The 20,206-nt window shown below is 45.5% G+C and overlaps 1 protein-coding gene across 1 annotated transcript in view; it reads right to left on the bottom strand.

Moving 5' to 3' along the window:
• ZC3H11A (zinc finger CCCH-type containing 11A) overlaps window positions 1-20,206 on the bottom strand; it is a 231,292-nt gene that overhangs the window by 103,422 nt on the left and 107,664 nt on the right. Inside the window, exon 11 of the mRNA XM_040422208.1 lies at window positions 15,323-15,505. Coding sequence (XP_040278142.1) covers window positions 15,323-15,505 — 183 coding nt within the window. The remainder of the gene's footprint in view (window positions 1-15,322; window positions 15,506-20,206) is intronic.

Below are 20,206 nucleotides of genomic sequence, written 5' to 3'. Positions count from 1 at the left end.
TGGCTGTTAGGTTTTAGGGATAGTTTAGGCCCCTTGGTTAGGTAGTTAGCGTCAGTTAGCGCCCACCCCACCGCACCGCAGTCACTTTTATTCGCTGTTTAGCGTATCGCTAATCAGCATTTGTACTTTTATAGTATCTGTAAGTGATCAAAACTGATCACGGTCAGATCTATAATAGTATTAGTGTCACCTTAGCTCGCCCTCCACCCAAAACGCAGTGTTTGCCCGATCAGGCCTGATCGGTCGCCCACACGTGCGTTCACCCACGCCCGCCCCACCGCAGTGACAAAAAATTATTATTTTTTGATCACTGCACATTCATTTTACACGCACTGCGGCGATAAAAAAATCAGTTTTGATATTTTTTATCAACCGCAGCAGCCTCCGGTACTTCGCTAGCCTCCCCTTTGTAAGACAGGTTTGCTTTTTTTCTTGGGTAGTCTCAGGGAATACCCCTAAATTTAGTAGTCCAAAATGTCAAACAGGGGGTATTCTTCTGAAGAGGCCTACAGGATTCTGACCCAGTCGGATGAGGAGTGGGAACCCTCATCTGACGAATCTAGCGGGTCAGAATATGAACCTGTGGAAAGCAGTGGCTCTCTGACCCAAAGTTCGGACGAGGAGGTGGAGGTCCCTGGCAGCACCAGGCGTACCCGGCCCCATGTCGCTAGACCACAGGTTACGCAGGATCCGCTTCAAGAGCAGCAGAGTGGGGCTGTCGCTGCCGGATCACGTGGTGAGGCATACACCAGCAGCGCAGCCCTTCCTGGACCTAGTACCAGCACTGCCGTACAACCTGGTGAAGTAGCGAGCACCAGAAGGGCAGTTGAAGCTGGTACGGTGGCACGTGCAATAGTTACCCCGTCGCAGCCACCGCAAAGACGGGCCCGTAGAGCCCCTAGAGTCCCTGAGGTGCTGGCAAATCCTGATTGGCAGTCACCAACTTCAGCCGCACCAGTAGTTCCCCCTTTCACCGCCCAGTCTGGAGTTCGGGTTGAGACGGCTCAAATCGGTTCGGCCCTGGGATTTTTTGAGCTGTTCTTGACTGCGGAGCTCTTGGACTTAGTCGTGGCAGAGACCAACCAGTATGCCACACAATTTATAACCGCTAACCCGGGAAGCTATTATGCCCAGCCTTTCCGGTGGAAACCAGTCCAAGTTTCCGAGCTTAAAATTTTTTTGGGCCTTCTCCTCAACATGGGCCTGACAAAAAAGCATGAATTGCGGTCATATTGGTCAACGCACCCAATTCATCACATGCCCATGTTCTCTGCTGCTATGTCCAGGACACGATTTGAGACCATCCTACGTTTTCTGCATTTTAGCGACAATACCACCTCCCGTCCCAGAGGCCACCCTGCTTTTGACCGGCTCCACAAAATTCGGCCCCTCATAGACCATTTCAACCTGAAATTTGCAGATTTGTATACCCCTGAGCAAAACATCTGCGTAGACGAGTCCCTAATACATTTTACCGGGCGCCTTGGCTTCAAACAATACATCCCAAGCAAGCGTGCCCGGTATGGGGTCAAATTGTATAAGCTCTGTGAAAGGGCCACAGGCTATACCCACAAATTTCGGATCTATGAGGGAAAAGATCAGACCCTGGAGCCGGTCGGTTGCCCTGACTACCTGGGGAGCAGTGGGAAGACAGTCTGGGACTTGGTGTCACCCTTATTCGGCAAGGGGTACCATCTTTATGTGGACAATTTCTACACAAGTGTGGCCCTCTTTAGGCATTTGTTTCTAGAACGGATTTGCGCCTGTGGCACCATGCGAACTAGTCGCGTGGGCTTCCCCCAACGGCTTGTAACCACCCGTCTTGCAAGGGGGCAGAGGGCTGCCTTGTGTAACGAAGAACTGCTCGCGGTGAAATGGAGAGACAAGCGTGACGTTTACATGCTCTCCTCCATTCACGCAGACACGACAATCCAAATTGAGCGAGCAACCCGTGTCATTGAAAAGCCCCTCTGTGTCCACGACTATAATGCGCTCATGGGAGGGGTGGACTTCAATGACCAGATGTTGTCTCCGTATTTAGTTTCCCGCAGAACCAGACGCTGGTATAAGAAGGTGTCTGTATATTTAATTCAATTGGCGCTCTACAATAGTTTTGTTCTCTACAGTAAGGCTGGGAGAACAGGATCCTTCCTCAAATTCCAGGAAGAGATCATCGAGAACCTCCTTTACCCAGGAGGTTCCGTGGCCCCATCCACCAGTGTAGTTAGCCGTCTACACGAGCGACATTTCCCCAGTGTCGTTCCTGGTACCTCAACCCAACCGTCACCCCGAAAAAGATGTCGTGTCTGTAGCAGGAGTGGAATAAGGCGTGACACCCGCTATTTCTGTCCTGACTGTGCTGACCACCCTGCCCTATGCTATGGAGAGTGTTTCCGGAAGTACCACACACAGGTACACTTAGCATAGGGATCACATCTCACCAGGACAGGCACACAGGGCTATTAGGGCCCATTCACTCACAGCTGCTGCAAACCTCTCCTTTCACCTGGGATAAAGTGCATAATGTACTTCGCCGCATCTTTGGGCGATTTGCGCTTTGCACATTGTCCCATGGGGAAGGAGAGGTTTGTTCTATAAAAGGTAAAAAAAACTAAACAAAAAAAAAAATACCGGTAAGTAAAAAAGTTAAATGTTCAGTTAAAAAAGTTTAAAAAAAGTTTCTATGTTCTGTTCAACAGTTAATAAAGTTATTGCTTTGCGGCCTGGTTTTTTCTTTTTTGTTTTGTTTTTTTTACCTTTCAGGTGGACCAACCGATCGACTAGCTGCAGCACTGATGTGCATTCGGACAGAAGCATTGCGCTGCTGTCAGATTACACGCAAGTCGGTGTATGCGGCGCTGCAAGACGAGATTTCTCCTCTGCAGTAAAAGATACGTTTGCCGAGGCATATGAGCTGAGGAGGTGGCGGTGTTCATATACTTTGGCAAACACTTTGTATATATAAAAAAAAAAATCCCGGCAATGATTTATTCATCCACATCGATTGATGTGAATGGAGAAATCTGGTTTGCCAGGGCATACGAGCTGAAGTGGGTATGGATGTTGGGCGGAGCTCCTATGTCCTGGCAGACGCCTTTCCCCTCCTTTTTCTTTTTTTGGCAGAGATTTTTTCATCCACATTGATCGATGCGAATGAAGAAATCTGTGCCGTTCATTTTTTTCTTTCAGCCCAGAGGCTGAACGGAAAAAAAAAATCTCATTACCCGTATGCTCAATATAAGGAGAATAGCAGAAACTCCTAATGCTGGGCATACATGTAATGATTGCGGAGACCCTCAAATGCCAGGGCAGTACAAACACCCCACAAATAACACCATTTTGGAAAGAAGACACCCCAAGGTATTCGCTGAGGGGCATATTGAGTCCATGAAAGATTGAAATTTTTGTCCCAAGTTAGCGGAAAGGGAGACTTTGTGAGAACAAAATCAAAAAAATCAATTTCCGCTAACTTGTGCCAAATTTTTTTTTTTTCAATGAACTCGCCATGCCCCTCATTGAATACCTTGGGGTGTCTTCTTTCCAAAATGGGGTCACATGTGGGGTATTTATACTGCCCTGGCATTTTAGGGGCCCCAAAGCGTGAGAAGAAGTCTGGTATCCAAATGTCTAAAAATGCCCTCCTAAAAGGAATTTGGGCACCTTTGCCCACCTAGGCTGCAAAAAAGTGTCACACATGTGGTATCTCCGTATTCAGCAGAAGTTGGGGAATATGTTTTGGGGTGTCATTTTACATATACCCATGCTGGGTGAGATAAATATCTTGGTCAAATGCCAACTTTGTATAAAAAAAATGGGAAAAGTTGTCTTTTGCCAAGATATTTCTCTCACCCAGCATGGGTATATGTAAAAAGACACCCCAAAACACATTCCCCACCTTCTCCTGAGTACGGAGATACCAGATGTGTGACACTTTTTTGCAGCCTAGGTGGGCAAAGGGGCCCACATTCCAAAGAGCACCTTTCGGATTTCACAGGTCATTTACCTACTTACCAGACATTAGGGCCCCTGGAAAATGCCAGGGCAGTATAACTACCCCACAAGTGACCCCATTTTGGAAAGAAGACACCCCAAGGTATTCCGTGAGGGGCATGGCAAGTTCCTAGAATTTTTTATTTTTTGTCACAAGTTAGTGGAAAATTATGATTTTTTTTTTTTTTTTCATACAAAGTCTCATATTCCACTAACTTGTGACAAAAAATAAAAATTTCCATGAACTCACTATGCCTATCAGCGAATACCTTGGGGTCTCTTCTTTCCAAAATGGGGTCACTTGTGGGGTAGTTATACTGCCCTGGCATTCTAGGGGCCCAAATGTGTGGTAAGGAGTTTGAAATCAAATTCAGTAAAAAATGACCTATGAAATCCAAAAGGTGCTCTTTGGAATGTGGGCCCCTTTGCCCACCTAGGCTGCAAAAAAGTGTCACACATCTGGTATCCCCGTACTCAGGAGAAGTTGAGGAATGTGTTTTGGGGTGTCTTTTTACATATACCCATGCTGGGTGAGATAAATATCTTGGTCAAATGCCAACTTTGTATAAAAAAATGGGAAAAGTTGTCTTTTGCCAAGATATTTCTCTCACCCAGCATGGGTATATGTAAAATGACACCCCAAAACACATTCCCCACCTTCTCCTGAGTACGGAGATACCAGATGTGTGACACTTTTTTGCAGCCTAGGTGGGCAAAGGGGCCCATATTCCAAAGAGCACCTTTCGGATTTGACAGGTCATTTTTTTCAGAATTTGATTTCAAACTCCTTACCACACATTTGGGCCCCTAGAATGCCAGGGCAGTATAACTACCCCACAAGTGACCCCATTTTGGAAAGAAGACACCCCAAGGTATTCCGTGAGGGGCATGGCAAGTTCCTAGAATTTTTTATTTTTTGTCACAAGTTAGTGGAAAATGATGATTTTTTTTTTTTTTTTTTTTTTCATACAAAGTCTCATATTCCACTAACTTGTGACAAAAAATAAAAATTTCCATGAACTCACTATGCCCATCAGCGAATACCTTGGGGTGTCTTCTTTCCAAAATGGGGTCACTTGTGGGGTAGTTATACTGCCCTGGCATTCTAGGGGCCCAAATGTGTGGTAAGGAGTTTGAAATCAAATTCTGAAAAAAATGACCTGTCAAATCCGAAAGGTGCTCTTTGGAATATGGGCCCCTTTGCCCACCTAGGCTGCAAAAAAGTGTCACACATCTGGTATCTCCGTACTCAGGAGAAGGTGGGGAATGTGTTTTGGGGTGTCATTTTACATATACCCATGCTGGGTGAGAGAAATATCTTGGCAAAAGACAACTTTTCCCATTTTTTTATACAAAGTTGGCATTTGACCAAGATATTTATCTCACCCAGCATGGGTATATGTAAAAAGACACCCCAAAACACATTCCTCAACTTCTCCTGAGTACGGGGATACCAGATGTGTGACACTTTTTTGCAGCCTAGGTGGGCAAAGGGGCCCACATTCCAAAGAGCACCTTTTGGATTTCATAGGTCATTTTTTACTGAATTTGATTTCAAACTCCTTACCACACATTTGGGCCCCTAGAATGCCAGGGCAGTATAACTACCCCACAAGTGACCCCATTTTGGAAAGAAGAGACCCCAAGGTATTCGCTGATGGGCATAGTGAGTTCATGGAAGTTTTTATTTTTTGTCACAAGTTAGTGGAATATGAGACTTTGTATGAAAAAAAAAAAAAAAAAAAAAAATCATAATTTTCCACTAACTTGTGACAAAAAATAAAAAATTCTAGGAACTCGCCATGCCCCTCACGGAATACCTTGGGGTGTCTTCTTTCCAAAATGGGGTCACTTGTGGGGTAGTTATACTGCCCTGTCATTCTAGGGGCCCAAATGTGTGGTAAGGAGTTTGAAATCAAATTCTGAAAAAAATGACCTGTCAAATCCGAAAGGTGCTCTTTGGAATATGGGCCCCTTTGCCCACCTAGGCTGCAAAAAAGTGTCACACATCTGGTATCTCCGTACTCAGGAGAAGGTGGGGAATGTGTTTTGGGGTGTCATTTTATATATACCCATGCTGGGTGAGATAAATATCTTGGTCAAATGCCAACTTTGTATAAAAAAAATGGGAAAAGTTGTCTTTTGCCAAGATATTTCTCTCACCCAGCATGGGTATATATAAAATGACACCCCAAAACACATTCCCCACCTTCTCCTGAGTACGGAGATACCAGATGTGTGACACTTTTTTGCAGCCTAGGTGGGCAAAGGGGCCCATATTCCAAAGAGCACCTTTCGGATTTGACAGGTCATTTTTTTCAGAATTTGATTTCAAACTCCTTACCACACATTTGGGCCCCTAGAATGCCAGGGCAGTATAACTACCCCACAAGTGACCCCATTTTGGAAAGAAGAGACCCCAAGGTATTTCGTTATGGGCATAGTGAGTTCATAGAAGTTTTTATTTTTTGTCACAAGTTAGTGGAATATGAGACTTTGTAAGAAAAAAAAAAAAAAAAAAAAAAAAATCATCATTTTCCGCTAACTTGTGACAAAAAATAAAAAGTTCTATGAACTCACTATGCCCATCAGCGAATACCTTAGGGTGTGTACTTTCCGAAATGGGGTCATTTGTGGGGTGTTTGTACTGTCTGGCCATTGTAGATCCTCAGGAAACATGACAGGTGCTCAGAAAGTCAGAGCTGCTTCAAAAAGCGGAAATTCACATTTTTGTACCATAGTTTGTAAACGCTATAACTTTTACCCAAACCATTTTTTTTTTACCCAAACATTTTTTTTTTATCAAAGACATGTAGAACTATAAATTTAGAGCAAAATTTCTATATGGATCTCGTTTTTTTTTGCAAAATTTTACAACTGAAAGTGAAAAATGTCATTTTTTTGCAAAAAAATCGTTAAATTTCGATTAATAACAAAAAAAGTAAAAATGTCAGCAGCAATGAAATACCACCAAATGAAAGCTCTATTAGTGAGAAGAAAAGGAGGTAAAATTCATTTGGGTGGTAAGTTGCATGACCGAGCAATAAACGGTGAAAGTAGTGTAGGTCAGAAGTGTAAAAAGTGGCCTGGTCTTTCAGGGTGTTTAAGCACTGGGGGCTGAGGTGGTTAATAAATACTGTGTTTTATATATAACTATCTGTGTAATGTGTGGTTATTAGCGATAGTTAGTTTAGTACGGCGCATGCTGCTAGCTTAGTGGTTAGTGTAAGGCAAGGCAAAGTATTGTATTATTGTTATATAAAGGTATAAATAGGCGGAGTCAGACGGCTCCTCCTATTTATGAATATTAATTACCAATATTTGCATAAATCTTGGTGATTAATATTCTCCCCTAACAGTGCTCCAGACTAAAAAAATACCTAGTAGCCATTGGCTCCTGAACTGAAAAATTTAGGAGCCAAATCGAAACGAAATTTTGGTATCAGATCGGCGTAGGGTTGTTTCGATACCCAAATTTTTTATTCGCTTTCGTCACCATAAAAAAGTATTGCGATACTCAATACCACGCAAAAAAAAAAAAAAAACACCAAAAAAAGCCACGAGCATTTCGCATTTTATGAAACGTTTGGCCCATAATAGAACTGTCTTATCCTATTTTCTGGGGTGACTAGGTGACTAAAAAAATGTTGAATCGCATGGTTTTTATTATTTTTTTTCTGTTACGGCGCTCACCACATAGGAGATATTTTTTAATAATTTAATAGTTTGAACTTTTTCGGACGCAGCGCTATGTAATATGTTTATTTATTGTTTATATATTTTATATGTAAAATTGGGAAAGGGGGGATTTAGGGCTCTTTCACACTTGCGTTATTGTCTTCCGGCATAGAGTTCCGTCGTCGGGACTCTATGCCGGAAGAATACTGATCAGGATTATCCTAATGCATTCTGAATGGAGAGTAATCCGTTCAGGATGCATCAGGATGTCTTCAGTTCCGGTACGGAACGTTTTTTGGCCGGAGAAAATACCGCAGCATGCTGCGCTTTTTGCTCCGGCCAAAAATCCTGAAGACTTGCCGCAAGGCCGGATCCGGGATCAATGCCCATTGAAAGGCATTGATCCGGATCCGGCCTTAAGCTAAACGTCGTTTCGGCGCATTGCCGGACCCGACGTTTAGCTTTTTCTGAATAGTTACCATGGCTGCCGGGACGCTAAAGTCCTGGCAGCCATGGTAAAGTGTAGTGGGGAGCAGGGGAGCAGTGTACTTACCGTCCGTGCGGCTCCCCGGGCGCTCCAGAGTGACGTCAGGGCGCCCCAAGCGCATGGATCACGTGATCACATGGATCACGTCATCCATGCGCATGGGGCGCTCTGACGTCATTCTGGAGCGCCCGGGGAGCCGCACGGACTGTAAGTATACCGCTCCCCCGCTCCCCGCTCCTACTATGGCAACCAGGACTTTAATAGCGTCCTGGGTGCCATAGTAACACTGAAAGCATTTGGAAGACGGTTCCGTCTTCAAATGCTTTCAGTACACTTGCGTTGTTACGGATCCGGCAGGCACCTCCGGCAACGGAAGTGCATGCCGGATCCCAACAACGCAAGTGTGAAAGAGGCCTTAAACTTAATATTTTAGGGTACTTTCACACTAGCGTTTTTCATTTCCAGCATAGAGTTCCGTCACAGGGGCTCTACACCGGAGAAGAACTGATCAGGCATATCCCCATGCATTCTGAATGGAGAGCAATCCGTTCAGGATACATCAGGATGTCTTCAGTTCAGTCATTTTGACTGATCAGGCAAAAGAGAAAACCGTAGCATGCTACGGTTTTATCTCCGGCGAAAAAAACTGAAGACTTGCCTGAATGCCGGATCCGGCATTTTTCCCCATAGGAATGTATTAGTGCCAGATCCGGCATTCAAAATACCGGAATGCCGGATCCGTCCTTCCGGTCTTCGCATGCGCAGACCGGTAAAGATTTGTAAAAAGATATAAGACGGAGCCGTCTGTCCGTATGACAAGCGGAGAGATGGATTCGTTCTTGCAATGCATTTGTGAGATGGATCCGCATCCGGATGCGCCTCACAAATGCTTTCAGTCACATCCAGATCTTCGGATCCGGCAGGCAGTTCCGACGACAGAACTGCTTGCCGGATCACACTGCCGCAAGTGTGAAAGTGTTTTTTTTTTTTTTTTTTTTTTACTTACTATTAGCCCCCTTAGGGGCTGGAACCCTTGTCCTATTCACCCTTAGGCCCCTTTCACATGGGCGAGATTTCTGCGTGGGTGCAATGTGTGAGGTGAATGCATTGCACCCACACTGAATCCGGACCCATTCACATCTATGGGGCTGTGCACATGAGCAGCGATTTTCACGCATTACTTGTGCGTTGCGTGAAAATCGCAGCATGCTCTATGTTGTGCGTTTTTCACGCAACGCAGGCCCCATAGAAGTTAATGGGGCTGCGTGAAAATCGCAAGCATCCGCAAGCAAGTGCAGATGCTGTGCGATTTTCACGCATGGTTGCTAGGATGAAAGTCTATTCACTATTATTTTCCCTTATAACATGGTTATAAGGGAAAATAATAGCATTTTTTAATACAGAATGCTTAGTAGGTGGTCAATTGAGGGTTAAAAATAAATAAATAAATGAACTCCCCTCCTCCAATCGATCACGTATCTGCCGGTCTCCTGTTCTTTCTTCAGGACCTGTCAAAGGACCTGTGGTGACATCACTGTGCAAATCACATGGTACATCACAGGATCCATCACCATGGTAATGGACCATGTGATGAGCTCAGTGACGTCACCACAGGTCCTTTGACAGGTCCTGAAGAAAGAACAGGAGACCGGCAGCTACGCGATCAATTGGAGGAGGTGAGTTCATTTTTTTTTTAACACTCATTGGCTCTGCGCCACCAATGTTTATTATACTGGGGTGTTGGGGGGGGAGGGGGGGAGGGGCGCACTGCGTCACCAATGTTTATATGTTTATTATACTGGGGAGGGGGGGCGCACTGCGCCACCAATGTTTATTATACTGGGGTGTTGAGGGGGCGCACTGCGCCACCAATGTTTATTATACTGGGGTGTTGGTGGGGTGCACTGCGCCACCAATGTTTAGGTGACCTGTTAATACAAATACAGGAGGCGGGTGCCGGAATCAAATAGCCGGCACCCGACCTCTATGACGGGGAGCTGCGATCCGCTGCAGCACCTCAGGGGTTAACTGTCGCTGATCGCAGCTCCCTGTCATAGAGGTCGGATGCCGGCTATTTGATTCCGGCACCCGCCTCCTGTATTTGTATTAACAGGTCAGTTATCTTCATTGGTGGCTCAGTGGCCACAGCCCCTCCCCCTCCTGTCTCTCTTCTCACTGGCGGCGGCGGCAGCACAGGGGGGAGGGAGAGACTCCTCCACTGCGCTGCTGAGAAGAACATCGGCGGCAGGGCAGAGAACTATTATCTCCTGTGCCCGCCGTTGTATTCAACTGCATAGCTGCGGTGGCGGGTCTAGTCGCAAATGGCGACAAGACTAAAAAGTCTTGTCGCCATTTGTAAATTCTAAGTTGCATTGGCGACCATTTTGGTCACCATCTGGAGCCCTGCACTAGACAGTGGCGACTGTAGGGTTAAATCAGCAGAGATGCAGCAGGCACATATAAAGAAGAGGGAGTATGCAGGAACAATCGCCCATCTTTCCTGATGAAGGATAGCGAATCTATCTGAAACGCGTAGAGAGGTCTAGTGGTACCTGTGACTTTCCGTAGTCATAGTAGTGACGTCACTTTCGCTCCGTGCGAGCGTAAACCACTATAGTGTTTCAAGAGCCGCGCCACCGGCCGGGGCGCGACTCTATGTTCTAAATCACCCAATCTGTGCCTACAGTACCCCAAGAATACCCCACAAAAACCAAGGACCCTGTGTAATGTGAAGCTCACCCACGAGGTAACTTAGATTGTACATAGTCCGTGGGGTGCTCTCCAACTAGGGGGTGGGGGTATTAGTTATTGCAGCCTATGTCAATAGAGTTAGAGCGCGGTATCATTGTTATTTTAGTCCCTTACTACATTAGCGCGGCAGTTGCGTTGCGGTCCTGCTGCGGTACCGCAGCTTTCACAGTGAGGAGGGAAGTATAGCGCTATTGGGAATTATCACATAAGATAGGAGCATAACTTAGATTTAACCTCTTTTTGAATCTACGCCTGGGCTTTGACTCCAAAAACTGTATGTGTCAGCATAAATGACAAGTATTAGCTCTGCATATCCTGGTATTTTATTATTAGGAGGTGTGCATCCCAGGCTTTGCTTGGTTCACATTTTTGCACTAAACATAAATTTGCTACAATTTGATTCAAAATTGCATCAAGGTGTCTTGACATTGAAAAGAGAACGGTGAACGTTTACAAACAGAAAATATGGGTTATGCCATATTCACACGTCAGTGTTTTGGCCAGTGATTTCCATCAGTGAATGAGAGCCAAAACCAGGTGCAGCTCTAAACACACAACAGGTGAAGATTTTTCCATTACACCTTATGTCTGCGGAGGCTCCACTCCTGGATTTGGCTCCAATCACTGAAAGAAATCACTGACCAATTCACTTTAAAACTTGAAACCGAACTCTGCTTCGGTTCTGAGGTACTACTCGGAACCGAAGCAGAGTTTGGTTTCAAGTTTTAAAAAGCTTTTCCACTTTAAAAATCAACTACCGAAGTTATTCAACGAAGTCACGTGCGACTTTGTGAATAACTTACTTCGACTCCTCAAAGCCCATACATTCTAATACAGCACGGAGCCAAATATCTGTACTGTATTATTTCGAAGTTTTGAACGAAGCGACTTTAGATTAATCATTCGAAACTCGCTTCGCTCAACTCTACTTATGACCTTTTGATTACAACTTGGATAGCTGGTACAATACCCTGCAATAGTTACCTATTGCAGTGTATTGTACTTGTCAGTTTTAAAGTGACTTAGTTCCTGAGCTACTACCATCTCAACTAGGGGTGGGCGATATAGGAGATATGCAATATAAATTTGTGCCACGATATGGATTTTGTGCATATCGCCGGACCGCGATATGATCGCGCTCTCGGCGCGCACCATGTTCTCCTGAGCCGACTCGGCACAGTGGAGGGAGACCACCTGTCAGAGGTCGGGTGCCGGGAATGTTCTTCAGTCTTTGCATTGGTGGCAGTGGGCAGTTCCGATCGGAGTCCCAGCAGTGTAATGCTGGGGCTCGATCGGCTACCGTGGCAGCCAGGAGTCACGCTACTGAAGTCCTGGCTGCCATGGTATGTTAGTGAGCCGCATTATACTCACGTGCGCCGTGGCCGCCGGTCGCTCCTTCTTCGGTTAATAGCATTAGCAATGCGCCGCACAGACCTATGAGAAGGAGCATCCGGCGGCCACGGCGCACGTAATTATAATGCTGCTCACTAACATACCATGGCAGCCAGGACTCAGTAGCGTGACTCCTGGCTGCCATGGTAACCGATCGAAGTCCCAGCATTACACTGCTGGGACTCCGATCGGAACTGCCCACTGCCACCAAAGATGGGGGGGGAGGAGGGGGCTGATGAGAGGGAGAGGCTGGGGGGGCGGATCAGAGGCTGGCTGCCATGGTCAGCTCCCTGCTGTTGTGTGCACAAAGCACAGGGCAGCAGGGAGAGTGTAAAGTCCTATTCACCCAAATAGAGCTCTATTAGGGTGAATATGACAAGGGTTCTAGCCCTTAAGGAGGTTAAATAAAAAGTAAAAAAAAAAAAAAAAAAAAAAAAAAGTTTAAACACCCCCCCCCCCCCCCAATATAGAATACAATATATTGTGATATATATCGCATATCGCACATGCTTAAAATTATATCGCAATATAGATTTTAGGCCATATCGCCCACCCCTAATCTCAACGCTTTAATTTTACAGCATGGAGTGTTAAATCAATTTCCATGCAATGTATTTATGGCATGGTACGATAAGGGTTTAAATGAAGGCTTTTATTAATATACAGTAGTTTAACCTCTTCAGGACACATGACGTACCGGTACGGCATGTTGCCCTGGTACTTAGGACACATGACGTACCATTACGTCATGTGTATTTCCGATCACCGCCGCCCGGTGATCGAAACCTGATGCCTGCTCAAATCATTGAGCAGGCACCTTGGCTAAATGCGCGGGGGGGTCCCGTCGTCAATTCAGACCTGCGGTTTGCGGCGGCGATCGACTGTGCCATCGGGTCCCCATGCGGCTGTATGGGGGACCCGAAGGCATGGAAGGCAGCGCGATGCCTAAGGAAGGCAGCGCGCTGCCTTCCGGTGACGAGCCTGTGAGATCCAGCCCCCTGGATCTCACAGGCCAGAAGCTGTATGAGTAATACTCACTGTATTACTCATACTGTCAATGCATTCCAATACAGAAGTATTGGAATGCATTGTAAATGATTACACCCCAAAAAGTTCAAGTCCCAAAGTGGGACAAAAAAGAAAGCGAAAAAAAAAGTTGAAAAAATAAAGTTCCCCCCCCCCCTCAAAAAAATTAAAAGTTTCAAGTAAAAATAAAAAACTGCATTTTCCCCAGATAAAGTAAAAAAAAAAAAAAAAAATCGGGAGAAGGCAAAGTTAAAAAATAGGGGAACAAAAAAAAGCATGCATATTAGGTATTGCCGTGTCCGTATCGACCGGCTCTATAAACATATCACATGACCTAACCCCTCAGATGAACACCGTAAAAAATAAAAACTGTGCTAAATAAACCATTTTTTTGTCACCTTACATCACACAAAGTACAACAGCAAGCGATCAAAAAGGCGTTTGTCCACCAAAATAGTACCAATCTAACCGTCACCTCATCCCGCAAAAAAATGAGCCCCTACCCGAGACAATCGCCCAAAAAATAAAACTATGGCTTAGAATATGGAGCTGTTATTGTGTAAAACTTACATAAATAAAATAAAAAGTATACATATTAGGTATCGCCGCGTCCGTATCGACCGGCTCTATAAAAATATCACATGACCTAACCCCTCAGATGAACACCGTAAAAAATAAAAAAAACTGTGCTAAATAAACCATTTTTTGTCACCTTACATCACAAAAAGTGTAATAGCAAGCGATCAAAAAGACATATGCACCCCAAAATTGTGCCAATCAAACAGTCATCTCATCCCGCAAAAATTTTTTTTTTGTTTCAAAAAAGAAATCATTGTGTAAAACTTACATAAATAAAAAAAAAGTATACATATTAGGTATCGCCGCATCCGTGACAACCTGGTCTATGAAAATATCACATGATCTAACCTGTCAGATGAATGTTGTAAATAACAAAAAATAAAAACGGTGCCAAAACAGCTATTTCTTGTTACCTTGCCTCACAAAAAGTGTAATATAGAGCAACCAAAAATCATATGTACCCTAAATTAGTACCAACAATACTGCCACCCTATCCTGTAGTTTCTAAAATGGGGTCACTTTTTTGGAGTTTCTACTCTAGGGGTGCATCAGGGGGGCTTCAAATGGGACATGGTGTCCAAAAAAAACACAGTCCAGCAAAATCTGCCTTCCAAAAACCGTATGGCATTACTTTCCTTCTGCGCCCTGCCGTGTGCCCATACAGCGGTTTACGACCACATATGGGGTGTTTCTGTAAACTACAGAATCAGGGCCATAAATAATGAGTTTTGTTTGGCTGTTAACCCTTGCTTTGTAACTGGAAAAAAAAATGGAAAATCTGCCAAAAAAGTGAAATTTTGAAATTGTATCCATTTTCCATTAATTCTTGTGGAACACCTAAAGGGTTAAAAAAGTTTGTAAAATCAGTTTTGAATACCTTAAGGGGTGTAGTTTATAGAATGGGGTCATTTTTGGGTGGTTTCTATTATGTAAGCCTCGCAAAGTGACTTCAGACCTGAATTGGTCCCTAAAAATTGGGTTTTTGAAAATTTCAAGATTTGCTTCTAAACTTCTAAGCCTTGTAACATCCCCAAAAAATAAAATATAATTGCCAAAATGATCCAAACATGAAGTAGATATATGGTGAATGTAAAGTAATAACTATTTTTGGAGGTATTACTATGTATTATAGAAGTAGAGAAAGTGAAAATTTTGGGTAAATTTGGTATTTTTTTTTATAAATCTAAATTATTATTTTTTACTTCATTTTACCAATGTCATGAAGTACAATATGTGACGAAAAAAAACGATCTCAGAATGGCCTGGATAAGTCAAAGCGTTTTAAAGTCATCACCACTTAAAGTGACACTGGTCAGATTTGCAAAAAATGGCCTGTTCCTTAAGGTGAAATAATGTGTCCCAAAGGGGTTAAAACCCCTTTAAAAACTGAAAATGATATGGTTTATTGCCATGAAATACCTTTCTTTGGTAGACACTCAGGGCTATCAGTAGGTGGGGTAATCCTCTTCCCAAGTCTTTCTGATAATGTTTTCTTCACAGAAGGAAGAACCTCTTCACCTGAAGCACTACCTATAGAGCTGTTTTCATGGAATGTTTTGCGCTTCCCCAGTCTTTGTGCCAAACTAAGTTTTGTTGTTGAATCTGTTAAGGAAGTAATGAAAGATAGATTTTAGACACAAATTATGTTACTTGACTCTGATATTGCCCAACAATAAAAAATAAATAAATTATTAACCCCTACCCATGCATATGTAAGTTAATTTTTTTGGTCATATCAAAGAGGTTTTACTGTAAGATAAACCTATAAATCAGCCATAACAGTAAAACCAGTGAACGGTGATGTAAACAACAATAATCTTCATTTGCGTACCAACATATTCCACAGCACTTTGCTATCAGAGGGCACATGTACAAACAAAATCAGACATTACATTGTAACAAACTAATCAACAAAACAAGAGCAGTGAGGGCTCTGCTCATAGGGGCTTTCAAGCTACAAGGAAGCAGAGGAGGCACAAATGGTAAGAAGTGCTGGCTTTGTCCAATAGTCCATCCATCTTAAAGGGGCTGTGCCAATAATGCTAACCCATTATGAAGAGCCTTTTGCACATAAGTATTTTGCAATTACATATAGTTTACAAAGTTGCACCGTTTTCCAGCTTTAGCCACCTTACACAAATTCAGTCCTCTTGGCTTGTTGCCCTACAGCAGGAGTGCACAACCTTTTTTGGTCTCGGGGCCGCATTCTCACATTGCTCTTTTTTTTTTTTGCGGCCCCTTGAAATAAAGTTAAATCAGCACTTGTTTACATCAGCCTATTACACAGGCTAATGCAAAGTGAATGGGGAGGAATGATTGCTACCACAGTCACTGCTCCCTCGTTCAGTTCTGAGTTCTGTTGATTAGCAGCACACTGATTAGACAGTGAGATGTGCCGACAATAAATTGTAATCTTTCATCCTGATAAAACATGCAAATCAGCCGTCAAGCGAGCGATCGCTTGTTTATCAGCTGATCAGCGGCAGTGGTGTGCCTAGGTTGTTTGGCACCCGGGGCGGATCCTTTCTCTGGCACACACCCCCCCTCCCCCCCCCCACTCCAATACTTAAAAAAAAATAATCATACCACCCCACAGTAGTATTGCCCTCATTGTACAAAACTACAGGTTGTACAGATGTGTGCCCCCTCCAGAGTAGAAATGCCCACCGCGCCCCCTCCAGAGTAGAAATGCCCACCGTGCCCCCCCTCCAGAGTAGAAATGCCCACCGTGCCCCCCCTCCAGAGTAGAAATGCCCACCGTGCCCCCCCCTCCAGAGTAGAAATGCCCACCGCGCCCCCCCCTCTCCAGAGTAGAAATGCCCACCGCGCCCCCCCCCTCTCCAGAGTAGAAATGCCCACCGCGCCCCCCCCTCTCCAGAGTAGAAATGCCCACCGCGCCCCCCCCTCTCCAGAGTAGAAATGCCCACCGCGCCCCCCCCTCTCCAGAGTAGAAATGCCCACCGCGCCCCCCCCTCTCCAGAGTAGAAATGCCCACCGCGCCCCCCCCCCTCCAGAGTAGAAATGCCCACCGCGCCCCCCCCCTCTCCAGAGTAGAAATGCCCACCGCGCCCCCCCCCCTCCAGAGTAGAAATGCCCACCGCGCCCCCCCCCCCTCCAGAGTAGAAATGCCCACCGCGCCCCCCCCCTCTCCAGAGTAGAAATGCCCACCGCGCCCCCCCCCCCCTCCAGAGTAGAAATGCCCACCGCGCCCCCCCCCTCTCCAGAGTAGAAATGCCCACCGCGCCCCCCCCCCCTCCAGAGTAGAAATGCCCACCGCGCCCCCCCCCCTCCAGAGTAGAAATGCCCACCGCGCCCCCCACCCCTCCAGAGTAGAAATGCCCACCACGCCCCCCCTCCAGAGTAGAAATGCCCACCGTGCCCCCCTCCAGAGTAGAAATGCCCACCGTGCCCCCCTCCAGAGTAGAAATGCCCACCGTGCCCCCCCTCCAGAGTAGAAATGCCCACCGCGCCCCCCCCTCTCCAGAGTAGAAATGCCCACCGCGCCCCCCCCTCTCCAGAGTAGAAATGCCCACCGCGCCCCCCCCCCCTCTCCAGAGTAGAAATGCCCACCGCGCCCCCCCCTCTCCAGAGTAGAAATGCCCACCGCGCCCCCCCCCCTCTCCAGAGTAGAAATGCCCACCGCGCCCCCCCCTCTCCAGAGTAGAAATGCCCACCATGCCCCCCCTCTCCAGAGTAGAAATGCCCACCGCGCCCCCCCTCTCCAGAGTAGAAATGCCCACCGCGCCCCCCCTCTCCAGAGTAGAAATGCCCACCGTGCTCCAGCAATGAGCGCTTCCATTTGTATTCATGGAAGCGCTCATTGCTTCCAACACCCGGGGAGGACATACCCCCCACGCCTTCCCCCTTAGTACGCCACTGCTGCAGAGTGCTCCTCGAGGAGAAGGCAGAAGCGCTTATAAACTGCGCCTGCCTTCTCCTCGGCTCCCCCACTCTCACCAATAGCCAGGGACCCGTCTTGCTCCAGACTCCTGCTACAGTACAGGGGCAGGAGCGGTCATCCTTCCCTGTGCGGTGCTCCAAACCTTGGCTCTGGGGGCAGCATGCGGCCCATGGACCGAAGGTTGTGCACCCCTGCCCTACAGCCTCCAATTGACACATTCTGTAGTTTGTCCCAGTATCAGGTCAGAGCAATTTTGAGGTCTCAAAGGGCCTCTCCTTCTCCCTGGCTGTGACGATGAAAATTATTTTTTTTTACTCCACTTTACCAGTAACATGAAGTACAATATGTGACGGGAAAAAAAAAATCTCAGAATGGCCTGGATAAGTCAAAGCGTTTTAAAGTTATTACCACTTAAAGTGACACTGGTCAGATTTGCAAAAAATGGCCTGGTCCTTAAGGTGAAATAAGGCTGTGTCCTTAAGGAGTTAAAACATACAAAAATATCTTTACACAATCATCTTGTATTAAAAAGATGGTTAACTTTAAATAGGTATATTTTTGTATATTTTTCTTTGCCTGTGGCGACATACTAGTCATCTCCACTTTTCCATACTTAAATTCTATCATCTGTTATTTATTTGCAAAAAGGTGTCACCTATAATTTACACAAAAATCTGTCACATTTGAATACCTAAATAGAATAAATGGATTATTCTATTAGGAACTGTTCTCTAGCTCCCTCCTTTATCAATTTCACTAGGGAGGAAACTGCCTTTACTCAGAAAACATTTTTTATATCAGCCTCTGAATACTACTTATTATTAAAGGGATTCTGTCACCTCGCTTTAGCCTATAGAGCTGCGGACATACACGGCTAGATCGCCGCTAGCATGTCCGCAATATACCTGTCCCATAGGGCTGTGTGCATATGATTTTATAGATATATAAAATTACCCTGGTAAGGAGCCCAAGGGGCTGTACTAACCTTCTTGGAGCCCAGCCACGTTCCCCTGTGAAGGACCCCAGCACCGCCTGCATCCTCCGAATCTCCTCCTAGCTCACAGTTAGATTGCCATAATCTCGTGATGCGCGAGCTCTCGCAGGCGCAGTGCCGGTATAGTGTTCCTTCCCTGTGCTGGCATCAGCCTCAGGGAAGGAACTGTGCATCGCGAGATTACGGCAATCTAACTGCGAGCAAGGAGGAGATTCAGAGGACGCAGGTGGTGCTGAGCTCCTTCACAGGGGGGCGTGGCTGGGCTCCAAGAAGGTTAGTACAGCCCCTTGGGCACCTTACCAGGGTCATTTACATATCTATAAAATAATTTTTTAAACACAATAGAAGTACACAGCCCTATAGGACTAGCCGTGCATGTCCGCAGCTCTATAAGCTAAAACGAGGTGACAGAATCCCTTTAAAGGTTGCCTTGGCAACAAGACATTACAGAATCTACTAGGGAAGTCTGCAAGGGACAATCCTTTAAAGAGTGCAAAGGGGAAAAAAACTGCAGTCTGGTTTGAAGATGTCTGGAGAGCAGCACCTATATAAGCAGGCTGAGATTGCGAGTTTGTGAGCATTCGCACTTAAAGGTGTTGTCCCACAAAAACAAATATTCTACAGTTTTCAACGCAGCACCTGGATCTGAATACTTTTGTATTTGTGTGTACCGCAATTAATTTTTTTTTATAGCCTTTGAGTTATTCAATAAAATGTATGTACAGGGCCACCTGCTGGTTGTACTTATTTTCCCTGACCTGCTCATTCAGAAGGCCGCACATGCTCAGTTTCATCCTTCAACTGGCTCCTGAGCTCTGATAGGGAAAGCATGGACATGCCCCCTGAACTGCAGCAGAAGAGACACTCCCCTTGACCTATCAGCTTGATATAAATCTAGCAGAGCAATGAATGTGGAGATCTCTGGATCCATGTGAGGTACAGGGCTGGTTCTAGCTTTGTTAGAAAAAGACTTATGTATAGGAGGTCTGATTATCATTTTTTACATTAATCGTGGGATAACCCCTTTAAGATTGAGTGACTTTAGAAGGTGATTACATTAAGTCAGTTTTTCATTGCATTATCTTTTTTCCTTCTCCCTTGTGTAAATCCCCATTAGTATGAGTTCCATTATTGACAGCGCAGTCCAGTGCGCATGTTGTCAAACGTATGCAGTCCTGGAGCAGTCGTTTGAGGGTACATATCTTTGTTCAACATGTGAGCACATTGCCCATTTGGAATCACACATTCTGTATCTAAACAAGCAAATTTCAACATTGAGATACCTTGGCAATATGAAAAACAGTTTGCTGCTTAATGAGCAGGCACTCTATGGCGTAGATGTGGGGGACGGTGGTAGCATGGAGGATCAGGAAAGTGAGGTAGTTAGCTGGGTAACAGTTAGAAAGCG

This window comes from Bufo bufo, chromosome 3 (genome assembly GCF_905171765.1).
Source record: "Bufo bufo chromosome 3, aBufBuf1.1, whole genome shotgun sequence".
Lineage (NCBI taxonomy): Eukaryota > Metazoa > Chordata > Amphibia > Anura > Bufonidae > Bufo > Bufo bufo.
Note: the sequence above shows the minus strand (reverse complement) of the source record. Positions and strands in the feature narration are given on the sequence as shown.